At 50.0% G+C, this 20,922-nt stretch overlaps 2 protein-coding genes across 2 annotated transcripts in view; one reads left to right on the plus strand and one right to left on the minus strand.

Moving 5' to 3' along the window:
- Positions 1–9,772, minus strand: part of LOC124100323 (uncharacterized) — a 25,358-nt gene extending 15,586 nt beyond the window's left edge. The window contains exon 1 of the mRNA XM_046455836.2: positions 9,642–9,772. The gene's annotated coding sequence lies outside the window, so the exon portion shown is untranslated. The remainder of the gene's footprint in view (positions 1–9,641) is intronic.
- Plaur (plasminogen activator, urokinase receptor) lies at positions 6,561–20,245 on the plus strand. Its single transcript, XM_046455842.2, has 7 exons — positions 6,561–6,775; positions 8,710–8,821; positions 10,791–10,933; positions 16,104–16,256; positions 16,800–16,934; positions 18,274–18,420; positions 19,691–20,245. Exons 1-7 carry the CDS (start codon positions 6,712–6,714, stop codon positions 19,945–19,947), a joined length of 1,011 nt encoding a protein of 336 aa, XP_046311798.1. The 5' UTR covers positions 6,561–6,711; the 3' UTR covers positions 19,948–20,245.
- The last annotated feature ends 677 nt before the right edge of the window (positions 20,246–20,922 follow it).

Genomic DNA, 20,922 nt, shown 5'->3' on the forward strand with positions numbered 1-20,922 from the left:
TGAATGGCTACTGAAGCAGGAAGAAGTCTGGGGATTGGGTTCATTCACTTCCCTCCTGGACAATCCAGACCCCTTGATTCAGGAAAGGTGGGCAGAAGGGAGAGGGAGTCAGGGCAGCTCCCAGAGCTTCGTGATTAGAAGCCAGTCTCCCCAGAGGTTATCAGGCTGGGGATAAGGAGTCACTGTACAAACAAAGGCTTGTGGGGTAAAGAGTGAAGGGCAGGCATGCAGGGACGTTTCCCTGTCCTTCGTTTGGAACTGGAGGTAAGGGGACGTCAGGCATCAAGTTACTTAATGCATACACATTTTAAGCAAGTATGGGCACATTTCCTGCATTTCTACGCTGCAATGTTCTCGACCTACTATTCTGACCCGAGATTTTCACACTTGACAGTCATGTAACCTGAGTTACATAAGGCATGTCCTCTCTCTTTTTTCTGCTGGGTGCCCACACGTTGCAGGGTTAGGCAGGCATCCTCCCACCATTTGATATCCCAAACTATGCTGCAAAGAACTTTGTGTCCGTCTCATTTTGCAAACGTGCCAGATTCCCAAAAGTGGTAAGTGGTCTTGCTCCATCCAGACAGGTTTTCGATGTTTATAATTTTGAGAGCGATTGCAAAGTTACCTTCCGTAGGGTTGTACCAATGTAAACTTGCACCCACACCCTGGGCAAAGATCTGGTTTTTCACAGTCTCTCCCAACTCCATATATTCTCAAACTCCTTGTTTTTTTCTTGTGACTCCTGAAGGCGTCAATGTGCAGCTCCTGCCAACAAGAGATGGAGTCTATTTCTCTTCTTCTCTTGAATCTGAGTGGGTCTCATAACTTCCTTTGGCCCAGAGAATGTAGCACAAGTGATGTTACCTGAGTTCCGAGCCGAGGCCTGGAGGACTTGCAGCTTCTGTCTCACCCTCTTGCTGCAGGCACCCTTGCAACAGTGGGCGAGTGGGGCTTGGATGGCCTCCTGCGGGACGGGAGACCGTGCGGTTTCCATGGAGAAACCTTGGACTGCGGCCATCACTGTAATGTGAATGAGGCCGTCTGTCTCAGTTTGAGCTGCTATAACAAAATCCCACAAACCAGGTGACTTATAAAGAATAGAAAGTTATTTCTCTCCTTTCCGGAAGCTGGAAAGTCCAAGATTTAGGTGGCATCAGATTCGTTGTCTGGCGGGGCCTTGCTTCCTGGTTAGTAGAGGCATCTTCTCTCTGCTTTCTCACGTGGTGGAAGGCTCAAGGCAGTGGTATGAGGGCATTAACCCATTTAGGAGGAATCTGCCCTCGTGATCTAATCCCCTCCCCAAGGCTCCCCTTCTGATACCATCACCTTGGGAGTTAGAATTTCAATATCTGAGTTTTGGGGGAGACACAAATATTCAGATCATAATTCCATCTAAATCTAACCAGGCCTGGCCAAAGCAGCCTAGACCAGAGTAGCCCAAACCACTCACAGAACCATGAAATTTAATACTTGTGGTTTGTGGTGCTGGGGATCAAACCCAGGGCCAAGCTCCCCTAACAACCCGCACTGAGCTACACCCCAGGCCATACCTATTGGTTTTAAGTCCTATTTGGGGGGGCTCTTTTTTAAAAAAAATATTTTTAGTTGTAGTTGGACACAATACCTTTATTTATTTATTATTACGTGATGCTGAGGATCGAACCCAGGGCGTCACACACGCGAGGCAAGTACTTTACCATGGAGCCACAACCCCAGCCCTTTGGGCTGGTTTTAACAGCAGAAGTTAAATGGTATAAATTTATTTTATTTTACACTGTGCTTCCTTTCCTGTCCTTCGCTGGTGGTTTTATTGGTTCATAGAAGTCTCATTAGTTTCCTGTGACTGTTGTAACAAGTTCCAGCAACTCAGGAGGCCTAAAACACAAGAACCCGATTGTCTACCAGTCTGAAATCTCCGAAGTCAAGAAATCCCAGATCAGGGTGTCAGCAAGGTTGGGGTCCCTCCAAACCCTGGAGGGGAATCCTTCCCCGCCTCTTCCCAGTCCGTGATGATTGGCTGTCAATCTTCAGTATCCCTTGGCTTATAATTGCATCAGTCCCGTCCTGGTCTTCGTTGTCACATGGCCACCTTCCTGTGCTGCTGTCTTCACATGGCCACCTTCTTACAAGGACACCAGTCATGTTGGATGAGGAGCCCACCCTGCTCCAGTATGACCTCAGCCTAATGAATCATATCTGCAGCAAGCTTGTTTCCAAATAAGGTCCCTTCCTGAGTCATGGGAGTCAGGATGTCAGCTTATCCTTTGGGGAGAAACACATCCATGCCCTGATAGAAGTTCCATATGTACTGGAGGCACCGGTCAGTGAGTTGCTGACACAAAGTCTGCTCGTGCAGCTGGGTGGTGCAAGGAACTGCAGAGTGCTGGGGGCAAGGAAACTGTTCTCTGCCCCCTCCACAAACTGTGTTTTTCTCTGAGTCCCTCTTCTCCCTATATCATCCCTCCCACCATGAAGCCAGAGAAAGGCAGGCCAAAGAGGTCTATTGAGGATGAGCTGAAGGAGGCTGGGGATGGAGAAAGAATGGGAGGAAACTTCTAGCTCCTGGTCCTGACCCAACCTCCAGGCCAGCAGCCTTCGACATGGTGGTTATGAGCTTGGGCAGTAGAGCCAGCTGCCCGGGTTCAAATCCTCGCCCCCACACACCCAGGCTAACCAGCTGCAGTGCTGGGATGGGATCCCAGGGCGCTCTCCATGGGCGACATCCCCAGCCCTTTTTGCTTTTTATTTTGAGACAGGGTCTTGTCAAGGTGCCCAGGCTGGCCTCATACTTGAGATCCTCCTGCCTCACCCTCCTGAGTCCCTATAGGCATGTGCCACTATGCCCAGCTCGCAAGCTAATTCAGGGTGACTGTGCCTCTTGTCCCAGTTTCCTGTGGCTGCTCTAACCAACTAGCATAAACTGAGTCGCATAAACTGTGGAACTTTATTGTCCTCTAGTACTGAAGTGAGTCTCAGCAAGGTGTCAGCAGGGTCCTGCTCCTACAAGAGGAGATGCCAGGGGGAGTGATTTTCTTGTGCTTTCCAGTGGCTCTGTCTTCCTGCTCCCCTTGGCTCTTGGCCCTTCACCCGTCCTCACAGCCCCAGCCAGCATCCCTCTCTGACCCTGGTTTCCTTGGCTTCTGTCTCACGACCTTCTTCACGTCTGTCTATGGTCACAGTTCCTTGTCCTTGTACAGGGACACTTGTGATCCTATTGAGGATCCATCTGGATCAGCAGGATAATGTCCCCATCTTAAAATCCTTAATTTAGCCATGCATGGTGGCACACACCTGTAATCCCAGTGGTTCAGGAGGCTAAGGCAGGAGAATCGCAAGTTCAAAGCCAGCCTCAGCAACCTAGTGAGGCTCTAAGCAACTTAGTGAGACCCTACCTCAAAATAAAAAAATAAAAAGGGCTGGGGATGTGACTCTGGAGTTAAATGCCCCTGAGTTCAATCCCTGGTACACACACACACACACGCACACATCTTTGATTTAATCACTCTAGCAAAGATTCCCCCCCCCTTTTTTTTCCTGTAAGGTGACATCAACATGTCTCAGAGTTTAGGACCTGGATATCTTTAGGGGGCATTATTCAGCCAACCACACCTCTCTGAGCCTCAGTTTCTTCATCTGTAAAATAGGACACGGTAAGGAATCACCAGGTAATATAGATAAAGTCCTTGGCAAAGTACCCTACATCACATAAGGCACTCAACAAAATTGAGCGAGGAAGAAACTCCTTTCTGAGCTGGGCACGTAACCCCAGCACCTTGGGAGGCTGAGGCAGGAGGATCGCAAGGGACCAGCCTCAGCAATTTAGTGAGACCCCAAACAGCTTAGGGAGACCCCCATCTCAAAATAAATAAGAAAGGAAGGAGGGAGGGAGGGGTGGGGCGGGCTCTGGGTGTGGCTTAGTGGTTAAGTGCCCCTGGGTTCAATCTCCAGTGCCCCCCAAAAACAGACTCCCCTCTGGATCTCTGCCTGGAAAATGGAAAGAGAAGGGTATTGGCCTCAAGGGTTTCTCAGCTCTTCCTCTCCCTAGGGAGGCCCTGGGTAGAGAGGGCCTCTGTGTCCAGGAGGTGGCCAGGTAGCCCTGCCCCTGCCATCCACGCCCCAAACCAGATAAGGGCCCTGTCTCCCCAGCAGCCGGGCGTCGGGGTGGTGGTGGCGACATTCCACAGGGCAGAGAAAGAACATCAGCGAGTCCCAGACACGGGCACATGCACACACGCACAGGGACACAGTCACAGATTCACAATGTCTCTGTCTCTCTGAGGGCCACTGGGGGTCACATTCTTACTCTCGCCTGGTCACTCCTCCCCACTCCATCTCCCTCTCCCCACCCCCTCTCTCTCTGCGCCTCTGACCCTTTGTCCCCCTTCTAGTCTGTTCCTATCTTTCTTGTTGTCTCTTGGTCTCTCCCTTGCTTTGTCTCTCCTGCTCTCTCGCTGTCTCTGTCTCTGCACAAATTCCTCCTCTCCTTTGTCCGGGGAAGCCCCCCGAAACCCAAGGGCCTCACTCACAGCCCCGGCAGGCACGAGCTGGGTGAGGCCCAGGTGAGTCACTGGGAGGAAGGAGGGGACATTCCTGCTGCTTTTCTTGAGCTGTCAGGGCCCTGACCCCTGCCTGTCCCTCCCTCCTTACGTCACCCGGAAACTTACAGGTGTGTGCTGGTTGAGGGAGAGGCAGAGAGAAGGAGTCAGAGAAAAAGACGGACTCAGAAACAGAGAGAGACGGAGGGGGAAGAAGCAGAGACAGAGAGACAGAAAGACAGAAAGACACGGGGCAGAGAGAACTTGAGGGAGCCAGAGAGAGCAAGAGAGAGGGTCAGAAACAAAGGAAAGGGAGGAAACACAGAGACACAGGGTGGGGAGGGGCCAGAGCTATGTGAGGTGGGGTGAGCTCCAGGTGAATTCCCTCATCCTTAAATAAAAAAGGAAAGACCGGCTTTGAGGTCACCCACCAGGTGACCACAGCTCACCTACAGCTCTGAGGGTCCTCATCCCTGAGTTTTCTTTTCACTGGGAGATGTCTGCCTCCCACCTACCCCAGACCCATTTTACAGGTGGGAAAACTGAGGATCAGTGGAGGAAAGCATCTTCCTGAGATCATCTGGAGCCCGGGGCTGAGCTAGACCTCAAACCTGCCTAGACCAGCACCCCCGCTTTCTATTTCCCCACCTCATTCACATTAACGTCTTGTTCAGACTTCATGCCATCCCCAAGGGGTGCCCTGTTTTCCAGATGAGGAAACAGGCTCAGAATAGAGGACCGTGTTGGCGCAGGGTGACCTACCCAGGGTGAGCTTCACTGAAACTGTCGTAGTCTGGGGACCACCTGCACAGTGAACCACTGGGCCCCACCTCTTACAAGAAAGGATTTACTTTATCTTATAAGTATTAGCTCAAAGCTTCAGTGAATTAATAAGAATCACAATAATATAATCATTTTGGTAGAGGTAGTTAGTCCTCGTAGTTCCTAGATCTCACCAGGCACATTCTCACCCCAGGGCCTTTGAACTGTCTGTTCCTGCTCCCCGAAAATGTTTCCCCACACTTCTGCGGGATTTCTTCCCTCACTTGTCAAATGCCACCAGCTTGGGAAGCCCTTTGGATCACCCCACCTAAAACAGCTCACTCCTCACCTGCACCCTTGTGTCCCTTCAGCCTGCTTTGTTTTCTCCATGTGCTTATCACAGTGGAAGATGAGATAGCGAACACCTACTCCCCAGGGACAGTGGTACAAGGGTGGGAACTGCGCTTTGTTTCCTGCTGTGTCTCTGGCTTCTGGACCAGTGCCCAGCACAAACTAGATCCTTGGTCAATGTGAAGGAATATGTTGGCTTCCACCGTGGCTAGCAGCTGTTCTGCATATTTCCCCTGCATTAAATTGCTGATTGGTGGAAACAGGAGGCTATCTTTTTGCCATTTTATTTTACTGTTTTTTCCCATTATTATACACATTTAGAAACACAGAGAAAAGAAGATAGAATGGCATAGTAAGCTCCTGTAAATTTGATATAGTTAATGCAATACTTTGCCTTTTTTATGTCTTTATTTTCTTTTAAAGTATTTTAAAGCAAATCAACATCGAGGATATTCACCCCTGGATACTTCAATGAGGACCTCTAAAAAATAAGAACTATTTTCCCACATAACTGCAAGACATTTTTCTTAACAGACATATCTATTGGGGGCTAAAATGTTTTAAGGTAAATGACCTCATGTCATTTCACATCCAAATATTTCCCAGCACAACTCAGCAATGAAGGCATTTTTTTTCTCGTAATCACAATACCATCAACACCCCCGATAAAGCTAATAAAAAAGTGCTATCTAACACTCAGCCACATCCAATCTACCGTGGCCACAAGTTTTATCCTCATTTTACAGCTCGGAAGAGTGATTGCCCCAGGTCCAGCAGGAAGAGGAAGAGCTGGGATTTGAACCCAGGCAGTTGGATGACGGCGCCGTGACCGCGGTGAGTCACGGCCAAGCCACGTAACTGCCCAGCTCCCCGCCCCTAGGAGGGGAAGTCCTGTGGTGTGGAGGAGACCCAAGGGGAGGAAGGGGAGGCGCCCACGCATCTGCGGTGACTGAACCTTTAGCGAAACGTCTGGGTGGCGCCCCCAGGGCCACAAAACTGTCTCCTTCCCGGGAGGTCAGACCCAGAGGGGAGGCTCCCGGAGGCCGGCCGAGAACCGAGCATGGGCCGCCCGCCGCTGCCGCTGCTGCCGCTGCTCCTGCTGCTGCTTCAGACCTGCGTTCCAGGTAGGGGCTGGGTGTCCCCGGCCGGCGACACGGCGCTGCCACGGGTCGGGTGGGGATGTGGGGGACTCTGGTTGGTCGGAGCCGCAGGGCTCAGTTCTCGGCTCTGAAAATGATCAAGATCCCCGTGAACCCTCACGTGGCTCAGGAGCCGGCACTGGGCGAGTGCTCAGGGACTCGTGGAGCCGGCGGGGGCGGGGGGCGCACGCCTGTCATCCCAGCGGCTCCCGAGGCTGAGCATGAGGGCCTCAAGTTCAAAGCCAGCCTCAGCCACTTAGCGAGACCCGGTCTCGGAATAAAAAATAAAAAAGGCTGGGGATGGGCTCAGGGCTGAGCGCCCCTGGGTTCAAGCCCTGGAACAAAAAATAAATAAATAAAAGAAAGAAAAAGAAAAGAAAGAAAGAAGAAAAAGATAAAAGAAAAATACTACTTGAAGGAAGATATTTAACCAGGGCGACCGTTTCGCGAGTGCTTTCTTCATTCAGGCGCCCTTCTAAGCTCCTTTGCAATTTCAAACTAGGCAGATGGCACTATATTAATCCATATCACAGAGGACACTGAGGCACAGAGAGGTTGAGTAACCGGTCTGAGATCGCACAGTCCATTCTTGAATAAGTGGGGTTCTGACACCCCCCTCCCCAGCGGCGCCCCACGAGGCTCTCTACTCTGTTGGATCCAGGGAGGGCAGCGTCGCATTTTACAAAAAAAAAAAATCTAAAGAGACTGGAGCCAAGCATCTCAGAGCTAGGTGCTGAGAGACCCCTGGACTCGTCCCTCGAAGACACTTCCCTTCTATATCCACTCACGGACACCACGGTCTCACCCGCTTCCCCCGGAAAAGTGTAGGGCAATGGGTTTGAGAAATAAGAGGAAATGGGAAATACACTGAGTCAGGTCCAGATGGCAGCGGCGGTGTGTTGGGGGGGTCGGGGGGATGAGGTGCTGCTGCTGCGGCTGCAATGAATAACTTAGAGAGCTCTCGGCGCCGCGGGAGGCCGGGAATGAGTAATAACTCAGAAACTCGGGGTGAAAGGGATGTCTGGGAGGCCCGCTGGCGGGAATAGGGCCCTGGACAAGGAAAGTGGACAGGGTTAGGGAGTCGGCCCGGAGGGCTGGAGGGCCGAGACCCACACCCGGAGAGCTACCCTGCGCGTCTAACACCTGGGCAGAGGGTCTGGGGGCGGGACTAGGCTATCAGGGAGGAGCTGGGGGCGGGGACAGAGGGGCGGGGAGGAGCTAGGGGCGGGGTCTGGAGGACCCAGAGGAGCTAGGGGCGGGGACCAGCGGTTGGGGATCCGAATCCCAAACACTCACAAGTTCGAAACCAGCCTCGCAACTTACACAAAGGGTGGGGGTGTAGCCCCTGGGTTCAATCCCCAGAACCGAAAACAAATTCTTTTTCTTTTTTAGAAAGAACCGATGGGCGGAAGGGAAGGTGGGAGAGAGGGTATGGAGGGGGGTAGAACCTGGGGCGCGCAGGTGGCGGGGCGACGATGGTAACAGAAGGGCACCAGGAGGAGGCACAGCCTCTAGGTCGAAATGGTAGGGTGAGGCTCGAGCGCCCTGGCAGAGTTTAGAGACGGAATAAACCGAGGGCACCAGGAGAGGGGAGGGGACCTAAAAGGGAGCGGGGATAGAACGTCCTGGTTGAGAGGCGGGGACAGGGCTTTCAGGAGAGATGCTGCTCGAGGGCAGAATTAAAGAGAAGGGCACTGGCGAGACTTTGGGGAAGGATTTGTGGACAGAGAATGTTGGACAGGAATAGATTGGAACCCAGCATTGGAACCGACGGGCGGGAAGGATGTGGCACAGAAACCACAGGGGACTGGGCCTGGAGCTGGCCCTGGTATTGGGGCAAAGGGCGGAGGCGGGGAGGCAGATCCTGTGACCAAACGTGTAAGCTTCGCTCCTTTCCTTTCCCTCTCTCCCTCCCCCAGCCTCCTGGGGCCTGCGGTGCATGCAGTGTGACGACAAAGGGTGCCACCAGGCGGAAGAGTGCGCCCTTGGCCAGGACCTCTGCAGGACCACAGTCCTGCACATATGGGGAAGGTGAGATTTCCCCAGCCCCACTCAAGAGCAACAGGGAATCGCAAGTGACCAAGAAAACTTCTCTCACCAGAAATTAGGGAAATGCAAACGAGAGAGAGAGAGAGAGAGAGAGAGAGAGAGAGAGAGAGAGAGAGAGAGAAACAGACAGACACACCCCATTTCACACCTGCCAGACTGGCAGTCATTTAAAATTCTGAATAGTGGCTAGGGTTATAGCTCAGTGATAGAGTGAATTCTTAGCTTGCAGCAGGGCCCTGGCTTCATCCCCAACACCAAAAATAAAGTTGAATATTGACAACATGCAGATTGGTGAAGATGTGAAGACACAGACCCTGTGATAGGGGGTAAATCAGCACCTACGCTGCCCAGAACAATTTGGCAATATTTAGTTCGGATGAAGATCAGCATACCCTAGCCAGCAGTTCAACTCTAGGAATGTAGAAACTCCAGGGACCCTTGGTCACAGATGCCCAAGGACACATGTATAGGATATTCTCAGCAGCAGTGTTCATGCTATGGGAAATTGGAAACAATCTCAAGACTGTCTGCAGCAGAGACGCCATGGTATGATCACATAATGGGATGCTATGCAACAATGAAAGAAAGGAACTCAAGCTTCAGGTGTCTACAGGTAGACCCATCTCAAAAGCATAAGGTTGAGAGGAAAAAAATCATGTTGCAGAGCATGATACCCTCTATTAGCTTTACAACATAGAAAACAGGGCTGGAGATGCAGCTCAGTGGTAGATCACTTGCCTAGCCTTGGTAAAGCTCTGAATTCAATCCCCAGTACAAACAAACAAACAAATGGAAAACATACCAGGTAGAGTGGCACTTGCCTGTAATCCCAGCAGCTTGGGAGTCTGAGACAGGAGGATTTTAAGTTCCAGGACAACCTCAGCAACTTTGTGAGACCCTGTCTTGAAATAAAATAAAAAAGACTGGGTGTGTTATCCCTGGCAAAGTGCCCCTGGCTTCAATCCCCAGTACCAAAAGAAAAAAAAAAAGTAATACAACACAGAAAACAGCAATACATATTGTTCTGCATACATAGTGTAAGAGCTACTTACACATGGTTGCCTCTGGACTGGACATGAAGGGAACTAGATTTGGGAAGTGCAAACAGGGCGTTTTAACTACATCTTTTTTCTTTTGTTTCTATTATTGGGTATTGAACCCAGAACCTCCCACCTGCTAGACAAGCACTCTACCACTGAGCGACATCCCCAGCCCTTGTTTCCAAAATTTGTTTTGAGACAGGGTCTCGCTAAGTTGCCCAGATTGGTCTTGAACTTGGCAATCTTCCTATCTGAGCCCTCTGATTAGCTGGGTTACGGGCATGCACCACTATGATAGGCTTACCAGTATATTTTTTCTTCCATTCCTTTAAAAAATATTTGGGCCAGCTGTGGTGGTGCAGCCCTGCAATTCCAGCTAGTTAAGAGGCAGAAGCAGAAAGATCAAGGGTTCCAGGTCAGCCAGGTGTGGTGGTGTACGCTATAATCCTGGTGTCTCAGGAGGCTGAGACAGGAGGATCCCAAATCCAAAGCCAGCCCCAGCAATTTAGCAAGACCCTAAGCAACTTGTCTCTAAATAAAATATTAAAAGGGGCTGGGGATGTGGCTCGGTGGTTAAGCATCCCTGGGTTCAATCCTCAGTACTAAAACAAAAAAACAACAAAAATGTCTATTAGAGGCTTCTCCCTGTTGAGATCACTAAGCTGTGGGGGAGGGGTAAGGGGTAGATGGATCCAGAAAGTCCCAGTGATAGGGTCACTAAGAGAGAGCAGGGTGTCCCTATGAGGGGTGGAGTGGGAGATGACTTTAGGAAACCACAGAGTTGGACGATAAAAAGAGGGAAATCCCGGCAAGGATCAGCCCTGGGAGTAGATGGCCCAGAGACTAGGAGTGTCACAGATTGGTTGGGCCCAGGGGAGCCTCAGGGGCACTAAAGATACCTTCCTCACAAGTGAAGAAGAGTTGGAGGTGGTGGAGAGAGGCTGTGCCCACTCAGAGAAGACCAACAGGACCATGAGCTACCGGACCGGCTCACAGATCATCAGCCTTACCGAGACCGTGTGTGGGTTCAATTTGTGCAACCAGCCCAAATCTGGTGAGTGTTGGGGGGGGGGGGCATCTCTCACCACCGCAACACACCCAACCAGCCCATCCTCATTACCATCTCAATCCTGTCCCCAATCCTACACCAGCCCAACCTCCACTGCATACCTTACCCCATACCAACCCCAACTCAAACCCATCCAAGCCCAGCCCCAATTTCATTTGATCCCCACACTGTCTACAACTCCAACCTTTCCCCGAATCCACCCTTCCTCATCTCAAACTATCCCCAGTCCTGCTCCCGATTATAAACTCACACCTGGCCCACACATTTGCATGGATGGTTGTCCTGTACAAGATGCAACATATTCCCTTAACAGTCTCACACGCATGCTTGAGAGGTAAATGAGGTGTCCTGCTGGTGTGTGTGTGTGTGTTTTTTTTTTTTTATCTAATTTTTCCTTGGGGACAGGAAATGATCCAAGCAATAGATGCTAAGGGGCCAAGCCACAAGCAGAGACTCAAAGTTCTTAAGGAAAGTCAGCAAGCATACGCCTGCAGTCTCAGCTATTTGGGAGACAGAGAGGATTGCTTGAGCCGAGGAGTTTGAAAACAGCTTGAGCAACATAGTGAGACCCTATCTCAGAAAGAGAGAGAGAGAGAGAGTGCAGGCGCATGCGCCGGGCATAGTGGCACATGCCTGTAATCTCAGTGGCTCAGGAGGCTGAGGCAGGAGGATTGCAAGTTCAAAGCCAGCCTCAGCAACTTAGTGAGGCTTTAAGCAATTTAGCCAGGTCCTGTGTCCAAAGAAAAAGGGCTGGGAATGTCGCTCAGTGGTTAAGTGCCCCTGGATTCAATCCTGTGTACCCATAGAGAAGGGGAGGAGAGGGGAGGAGAGAATGAGAGGCTGCAGTGAGCTGGGAAAGTCCCCTGGTCCTTGATCTGGACAATTTTAAAAAGGGGGCGGGGGAAGAAACTTCCATAAGCCCTTTCCCTGACTTTCATGGCTTTAGGCTCTGGTCAGTAGAAAAAGACTTAGAAAGAGTCAAATTCTCCCAAATTTCCGCAGGAGAGGAGAGGGTGAGGAAGGAAGGGACCCATGTTGCATTGTTAGCAGAGATTCCTCTTTCTGGCCCTGGTAAAGAAGGAAGTTGAGAAAGGTCAGTGCAGTCACAGTGACATTAGAAAGCACTGGGTCTTCCTTCTTCATCCATCCTGATTCTCTTCCATCTGAACCACAAACTTTTAACTGGTAGCAGGACGGAGCCAGATGATCATTTTAAAGAAAATGTCATCAGGAGTATTTATTTATTTATTTTGGTTCTGGGGATCGAACCCAGGGCTGCTGCTTTACCACTGAGCTATATCCCCAATCCTTTCTTATTTAATTTTTTTGAGACTGAAGGTCTCGCTGAGGCTGGCCTCAAGCTTGCAATCCTCCTGCCTTTGCCTCCTGAGTCACTGAGATTGTAGAAGTGCCCTATGGCGCCTGGCAATTTTTAAGGAAGTGTCAGAATAGAAGACACTGTCTTCCTTTCTCAGGTAGATGTGCTTAAGGAAAGCACTAACACTTGGGTCTAAGGAATGCATCTAATCAGAGACGACAATCAAGATATTTAACAATTGTGGTCAGTGCAGGAACAGATCCCAGGTGGGCCTCCGCTGGATCCTGGGGACATGAGCCTTCTAGGGAGAAAGTTGGGCATGATCAAGGGTCCCCAAGGAGCTTGGGACACCCTCTGTCAATTCAGAAATCTAATAATTTATATGCCTCTACCCCCACTTCTAATGCCATCTTAACTTTCTGTGACAGCTTCAAGTAGTTGGTTAAATCACATCCTGTACTTACGTAATGCTGGGGACACAGAACTGATCAAGATTGGGCCTCGCCTCCGTGGGACTCGCAGTTCAGTGTGTGGGGTGGGGTGCTAATGGTGTCAGACCCAACCACCAGATGGGTCTGCTGAGACTAATCAGGGCTGGACCTGAGAGGCACAGGCAGAGGGGCCGGGCAGGGGTGAGGAAAGCAGGGTCTGTGGGACCCTGGGCCATGCTTGACTGAGCTCAGAGAAGGGCTTCTAGAGAAAGCAGCAGCTAAACTAGACCCTGGTGGCTGAGGAGTGAAAGGTGACGAGCCCCTGGAGAGGGCTTTCCAGCAGAGGAAGCAACCCATTCAAAGGGCCGGAGGAGGGTGAGATTGGAGTGGCTGGAGGAAGGAAATGCAGGGGATGAGCAGGTGAACTTGGCCGGGTCATATCCCATAGGGCCTCGTGGCCTGTGGTGAGAAACACGGACCTCACCCTGGGAAAGCAGGGGATCACAGATGGAAGCCAGGACCCCACACAGGAGGGACTTTCACAATCACATATATGTTTGGAAACCAATCATTCTGCCCTCAGGATGGGAGACAGAGCGGAGGGAAGCAAGAGTGGATGAGGGGCAACCTCATGAGGTGGGTGAGGCTGTGCAGAGGAGGAGGGCGGCTGGACAAGGGTGTCAGCTGTGCAGAGGGACAGAAGGGACTGGGTCGAAGAGCTCTTTGGCAGATAGGTGCCGGCCTTAGTGATGGGGAAATGTGGGAAGGAGATGTGCGATTCCGACCACGATGGAGTCACTTGTGCCAGGGTGACGTTTTTGCCAATGACAGCTGTAAACACCGGACAAATGACAAACAATGGTTGGAAGTCGCTGGAGAGCAGCCAGTGGGGAAGACACTTGAGGCACTAGTCTTGGAAACAAGTGAAGCTCAGAAGTTGAGTTTCAGGGGCAGGCAGCCTGGCTTCTCCCCTGAGTGTACTTTGCAATCGCTGCTGAGAAGGGGAAATGGAGTCCCGCCCAGAGAGAGAGTCGCTAGACGGAGAAGACAGGTTGGAGTCTGGGGGTGCCAGAGTGTCTGGAAAAGGAGAGGTAGTACAATCCTGGAATAGATGGGACCACAGAGAAGGGAGTCCCCGAATCTGCAAACATATTTCCCTCAAGCCATTGGCAAGCTGCACGTGCATAGGGTGAGACTTCAAGAAACTCAGCAAAAAATAGCTGGGAAGCCACAGAACCGAGCCAGACTTGCAGCAGACTTGTGATGCAGCAGGCAGGTGCCAAGCTGAAGAGCCTTTGGAAAGCACCCCAGGTGTTCCCAGGGGTAAGGGCAAAACTGAAATGGACCAGCCTTTAAAAAGCCCCATGCAAGGCCGGGAATGTAGCTCAGTGGTAGAGCGCCTGCTTAGCATACGTGAAGCCCTGGATTCCATCCCCAGCACTGCAAGAGAAGAGGGGCTGGGGATGTAGCTCGGTTGTGGAGTACTTACCTGGCATGCGCAAGGCCCCGGTATTTAAAAAATTTTTTGTTTTAAGTTTTTTTTTTTTTTGGGGGGGGATGATGGTGAAGATAAATCTGAGCATCTGGAATTCATTTTTTTTTTTTTCAGTGCTGGGGATGGAAGCCAGGGGCCCACATATGCTACACAAGTGCTCTACCACTGAGCTATGACCCAACTCTTTTTATTTTTTATTTTTAAAATTTTTTTTTAGATGTGAAGACCTTTATTTTACTCACTTACTTATACATGGTGCTGAGAATAAAACCCAGTGCCTCACACATGCTAGGCAAGCACTCTACCACTGAGCCACAGCCTCAGTGCCCCAACTCTTTTTATTTTATTTTGAGAAAAGATTTTGCTAAATTGCCCAGGCTAGTCTTGAACTTGGGATCCTCCTGCCTCAGCCTCTTGGGAAGCTGGGATTACAGGCATGCCCCATTGTGCCTGGCCAGACTCTATTTCTAAAGAAAGTCAAATAGAAAAGATAAAACAGTGTCTGAGCCGGGCACAGTGGCAGACACTTGTAATCCCAGCAGTTTGGGAGTCTGAGGAAGGAGGATCACAAGTTTAAAGCCAGCATCGGCAAATTATGGAGGCTCTAAGCAATTTAGTTAGACCCTGTCTCTAAACAAAATATAAAAAAGGCTGGAGATGTGGCTCAATGGTTAAGTGCCCCTGGGTTCAATCCCTGGTACAACAACAACAACCTCTTAAAGGTTCTATCACCTCTCACATCATCACATTGAGGATAAACTTCTGACACCGGAACCTATGGGAACAAATCTTATCCAAACCACAGCAGGGCAAGTGGAGATTCAGGTGGGGACAGCCAGGGGGCACCCAAGAGACAGCTGGGCATGTAGGTCTGGAGCTCAGACTTCTGGAGACAAGTTTGTGAGTGACCAGCAGAGGGACGGAAATGAAGCCATGCTGACAGGTAGCTTGGGAGAGAATCTATGCTGTGAGAAACGAGAGGGCCTAAGTCCGAGTCCTGCACAGAGTAGCCTGAGAAGAGGAGACCCCTGTGTGGGGTGAGACAGCTCTGTTGGTCACGATGGAAATTTATGTTTTCCTTTTTCACGAAGTTCATGTGAGAAGACGCGGGTTATTGGCCTTTTAGGTATTTTTCTTTGAGGGAGATGAGTTGGCTTTGGATGCCATGATTCACCTAATCTCCGCAGGCTTGCCAGTTGAGGCCCTTGGCTCACACAGTCCTGTCCCTTCTTTAAGTCTTGGCCCCAACTCAGCTCAGATGTCTTGGGTCGGGAAGGGGAGGGCGTGCCAGGCTGGGCCACAGTATGAGCCAAGGCCTGGGCAGAGGAAGGACCCAGTGTTTCCAGGGAAAAGTAACTGATCCAGTTGGCTCGGACCAGAAGGTCTGTGTGAAAGGCAAAGCTATCATGAATCAATCAAGGGAGACTTTGATCACTCCGCCAATTAGGTAGTGTACGAGGTATCTATTGCTGTCTTACAGATTGCCACAGATGTGCAGGTGTTGTTTTACAAAGTATCTGGAGGTCAAGAATCCCAGAGTGGCTTAGCAAGGTGGCTCCAATTCAGGGTCTTTCTTGTAGTTCAGATGTCAATTAGGGCTGCAGTTGTCTGAAGGCTCTCTGGGTGTCTTTACTCCCAGGCAAGATCCCCTCAGATGGCTTTTGGCAAAGGTCTGGGCCCCCACCCACACATGCAGAAGTCTCATGGTACAACATGGCAGCTGGCTTCCACCAAATCAAGTGATCCTGATCCGAGAGGGAGAACCAGGCAGAAGCTGCAACCTCCTTTATGGTTTAGACGCAGGAGTCACATGCCCCCGTGGTGGAATAAGGAGGAACTGATGCGGAGGTGTGGCCCTGAGAGACTAGGGCTCAGCCCATAGTCTCACCCGCTTGTCCCTCTTCCACTTAGTTCGGTCACGCAACTCCCCCTATGGCCGTTACCTTGAATGTGTCTCCTGCACCTCATCCGACATGAGCTGCGAGAGGGGACGGGAGCAGAGCCTGCAATGCCGCTACCCTGGAGAGCAGTGTGTCGAGGTGGTGACCCACCGGAGCCTGGAAGGTGAGCCCCCACCTGCCAGCAACCTCTCCTTTCTGCTCTGCTTCTCCCCAAGGCTGCACTTAGCAGAGATCCCAACATGACAGACATTTGAGCAAATGATCTAATTTTCTCTCATTCACCAAGTCCAGGGCCATTAGGATAGCTCCAGAGTCACCAGCAACCTAGATGTCTCCTCATTTCTTACATAGCGCTTTCATTCTCAAGACTGCCTCATAGTCTGATATGGCTGCCAGAATGCCAGGCCTCATATTCAAGTTCCAGGAAGTAAGAAGGGGCCAAAAAAAGGACTCCTCATTTTTTAAGTTTTCCTTCTTCCACAAAGTAGTTCCATTTATATCGTATTAGCCAGAACTTGAGCACATGACAGTGAGACCCAGGAAGGCTGGAAAATGTAGTCTTTTGGCAAACTCTATGCTACCCAAAATAAAATGGCAAAGGGATAAAGGGAGAAGCAGAGAATGGCCAAATACCTACTGCAATGGGCAACCCAGTCTCGGCCCTCATCCATGATCTGACCTCTGACCTCTCTCTTTGACTCCACAGGAAACACAAGGGATGAGCAACACTCTCGGGGCTGTGGCTACCTTCCTGGCTGCCCAGGTCCCACTGGCTTTCACAACAACCACACTTTCCACTTCCTGCAGTGCTGTAACACAACCAAATGCAACAGGGGCCCAGGTAAGGGGCATGGGAACTGGCATGAGGCCTGGGACTGGGACAGGGAGGTTCACCCAGGCAGACTCTCCGGGCCAACTGCCACTCACCCACTCTTGGACAGACCACTGCTCTCTGACTGTCCACGTCCTCTCTGAAAAATGGGCCTAGCAAGCCAGGCGCGGTAGCACAAGCCCATAATCCCAGCGACTTGGGAGGCTGAGGCAGGAGGATCACAAGTTCAAAGCCAGCCTCAGTGACTTAGCGAGGCCCTAAGCAACTCGGTGAGACCCTGTCTCTAAATAAAGTACAAAAAAGGGCTGGGGATGTGGCTCAATGGTTAAGCACCCCAGGTTCAATTCCCAGTACCAAAAAAAGGCGGGGGGGGGGGGGCTTCATAAGCCTTTCATCAAAGAATTTCGTAAGAATTCAGTGAGACCATCCGTCCTTCAAGAAGGCTTATGCTTCCTGCCTCTGCATCTCTGGACTCTTTACACCACTCATTACCTCCGCTGCCGCCACCCTGGGCCCACTCTCCACTCCTGCCACCCAAGCTCAACACCGCAGCAAGAGTGACTTTTAAATGTAAATCTGGTCATGCCAAGCTCCTTCCTCGAGCACTTCAATGACTTCCTCTTCCTCTTAGAATCAAACCCAAAGCCTTGCTGTGATCTGCATAACCCTGCACCTGTTTGCATGGCGATCTTCATTTACTCTCTACAAACTGCCATGGCTTTTGCAATGAGGCCACCCTCCACCTGGAACAGGTCTCCCCGGGAACTCTCCTGGCTGGCTGCTTCTCATCTATGAAATCTCAGCTTTCACATTCATCCTCAGGGCGACTTCCACAATCCATCTTCCCCATTACAATGCAGATCTCTCCCATTGTCCTGTCCAACGGAGCTTTTCATGGTTACAGAAATGTCTATTTCAGTGCTGTCCAATATGGTAACCACTACTGTATGTAGCTATGGAGCACCTGAAATGTGACCTGAAGTTTTAAATTATACTTAACACCGATTAATTTAAATTTAAGTAACCACATGTGGCCAGTAGCTTCTATATCAGACAGTGTCGCTCTAAGTGGTAAGTTCAAGAGGGCAGAGACTGTTTTGTCTCACACAGTTGCTTATCCAGGGCCAGGCATGGTGCCTGGTCAGAAGTGGGGCTCAGGGGGAGCTGACAGTTGGGTTTCTGCCATAGGCTGAGAATCCACCCCTAAAAGAAGGTGCAGTTCAAACTCCAGACCACAAGGTGGCTCTATGATGTCTGGGGGTGGGGGGACTTGGGCATTCTGGAGAGGAAACTTGTGGCTGGATCCGCTTGCTCATTCCTTGGTCTCTTGTGTCTCTTCTCTTCTTAGTCCTGGAACTTCAAAATCTGCCACCAAATGGAATCCAGTGTTATAGCTGTGAGGGCAACAGCACCCATGGATGCTCCCCCACAGAGACTTCCCTCATCGACTGCCATGGCCCCATGGATCACTGTCTGGAAGCCATAGGCACTAATGGTGAGGCCCTCTGGAAAGCTGGGAGGGGACACTTACTGGGGGTGAGAAGGATCTGAAGGAGGATGGCTTCCAGTTGAACTTAACCAAGGGGGATCTTCCTACGGAAAAGGCGGGACTTCCTTTAGGAGGGTCCAATTGTAGTAAGGAGTTAGGAAATGGACCCTCCTGCCATTGAGGTGTGGACTTCTTTAGGGGTGGGATTTCCTGTAGGTGTGTGGGACTTCCTGTGGACATCTAACATCCTGAGAATGGATAACATTTGAAGGCAAAACTTTTTTTTTTTTTTTTGGTATCAATACTGAACCCACTGAGCCACATCCCCAGCTCTTTTTATTTTTTATTTTGAGACAAGATAAGTGGCATAGGGCCTTGCTAAGTTGCTGTGGCTGGCTTTGAACTCGCAATTCTCCTGCCTCAGCCTCCTGAGCCCCTGGGATGACAGGCGGGTGCCACCATGCCAGGCAGAAACATTTTGGCTTCAAAACTCCTTCACCTCTCAAAAATTGTTATGACAGTTATATCTGTAGATGGGTACTAACTAGAAATTAAAACAAAAACTAAAGGTTTATTAATAAATTTATAACATGATTTATATTTACTTAATAAGATAACAGAAAAACTCTATATTATACATTAACATAAGTAATATTTTTTAAAATGAAAAATGACTTATCTTTTCCAAAACAGAAAAATGAAAGCTGGGCACGGTGACACACACCTGAAATCCCAGTGACTCTGGAGACTGAGGCAGGAGGATCTCAAGTTCAAGGCCAATCTCATCAACTTAGTAAAACTTTGTCTTAAAATAAAAAATAAAAAGGTCTGGGGATGTAGCTCAGTGTTAGAGGACCTCGGGGCTCAATCCCAGTATTAAAAAAAAAAGTATTAAAAAAATCAAGTAATGGGAAGATTGGCATTGTTTTACTGTCTCTTTAAAGTCTGGCTTAATAGAAGATAGCTGTATTCTCATTTCTGCTTCTACATCAGCTTCTCGCAATATCGCATGTCCTGGAGTTTCTGGAAAACTCCACTGTGTACTTGAGATTGAAAAAGCCCAATTTAGCATTATTTTGAGAATAATTTTGACTTCACAGACTCCTGGAATGGTTTGAGGAACCACCAGGGGTCCCTGGACCACACTTTGAGAATTACTGCTTTGCCCAGGTGGCAGAGGACATGGCCCCCACTGCAAGGTGGTACATCATCCATCTGAGAATTCCAGGCCCAGGCCCGAGAGCTGGGAGTCTCACTCGGTCTTCTCTTTCCTCAGGGCTGGAGAGCCAGAGCTACACCATAAGAGGCTGTGCGACTGCCTCCTGGTGCCATGGCTCCCACATGGCGGACACCTTCAGCCTGACCCGTCTCAATGTCTCGTGCTGTTCTAAAAGTGGCTGTAACCACCCGGTCCAAGATGGCCAGTATCGCAGAAGTGGTGCCCCTGGCCAGCCTGGCCCTGCGCACCTCAGCCTCACCATCACTCTGCTTGCGACCATAAGGCTATGGGGAGGCGTTCTTCTCTGGACCTGAACCCCAAGCCCCGACCCTGGCTGGACCCGGGGTAGCACTATACCTTACCTCAACTCCCGTCCCGGCAGACTTGGGTGCCAGTGTGCTGTCCTCTCTGGGACTCAGCTTTCCTAGCTCAGAAGACCTAGCTCACTCAGTTTTCCTGAGAACCAGGGAAAGAAGTTGGGGAAAACTATAGGTCAGTGCGGGACACTCTTGGTTTTATTAATATTTTTGTCATTGTTATTGTTGTTATTATCCATTAATATTCATATTATTTATTTTATATGTAAATAAATTTTTTAAATAGTGAACCAAGCCAGGTCTGCTCTTCTCTTTAAGATTCATCTGTGGGAGGATGAATGCTGGGTTCGTGGGGCAGGGGGACAGGGTCTGCCGGCTCCTGAAATTAGAGGTCAGGTTGTGGACAAGCAGCCCCACAGATACAATATGGAGAAGAGCCAGGAACCCTAGCTGTGTTGTTTCCCAGAGCTTCTGTAACACATTGCTACATACTCACAAAGTTGGTGGCTTAAAATGACAGAAACTTACCCTCTCACAGTTCCAATGCTAGCAATACAAAACCAAGGTATTGGCAGAGCCATGCTCCCCCAAAGTATTTAAATCCAAGGACACTTCACCACTGAGATAAATCCTCAGCCCTTTTTTATTTTATTTTATTTTAAATAATTTTTAGACGTTGATGGACCTTTAATTTATTCATTTATTTATCTGCGGTACTGAGAATCGAACCTAGTGCCTCACACATGCTAGGCAAGCACTCTACCACTGAGCCACAACCCCAGCCCTATTTTATTTTTTAAATTTGAAACAGGGTCTTGTTCAATTGCCAAGGCTGGCCTTGAACTTGTGATCCTCCTGCTTCAGCCTCTGGAATAGTGAGGATTATAGGCGTGCATCACTGTGCCCATTCTCTCTTTAAAAGAACAACCATCATTGGATTTAGGACCCAACCTAGTCCAATATCAGTTAATT

The sequence above is a fragment of the Marmota monax genome, unplaced genomic scaffold (genome assembly GCF_021218885.2).
Source record: "Marmota monax isolate L192 unplaced genomic scaffold, Marmota_monax_Labrador192_F-V1.1 WCK01_AAM20220418_F8-fsc00149, whole genome shotgun sequence".
In the NCBI taxonomy this organism is placed as follows: Eukaryota; Metazoa; Chordata; class Mammalia; order Rodentia; family Sciuridae; genus Marmota; species Marmota monax.

What these genes read in the sequence shown, in the direction of transcription:
- Plaur (XM_046455842.2), top strand. Translation starts at nt 6,712, where the DNA reads ATGGGCCGCCCGCCGCTGCCGCTGCTGCCGCTGCTCCTGCTGCTGCTT. An exon ending in GTCCTGCACATATGGGGAAG is followed by an intron (nt 8,822 to 10,790) that starts GTGAGATTTCCC and finishes CTTCCTCACAAG; the next exon opens with TGAAGAAGAGTTGGAGGTGG. An exon ending in CAAATGCAACAGGGGCCCAG is followed by an intron (nt 16,935 to 18,273) that starts GTAAGGGGCATG and finishes TTCTCTTCTTAG; the next exon opens with TCCTGGAACTTCAAAATCTG.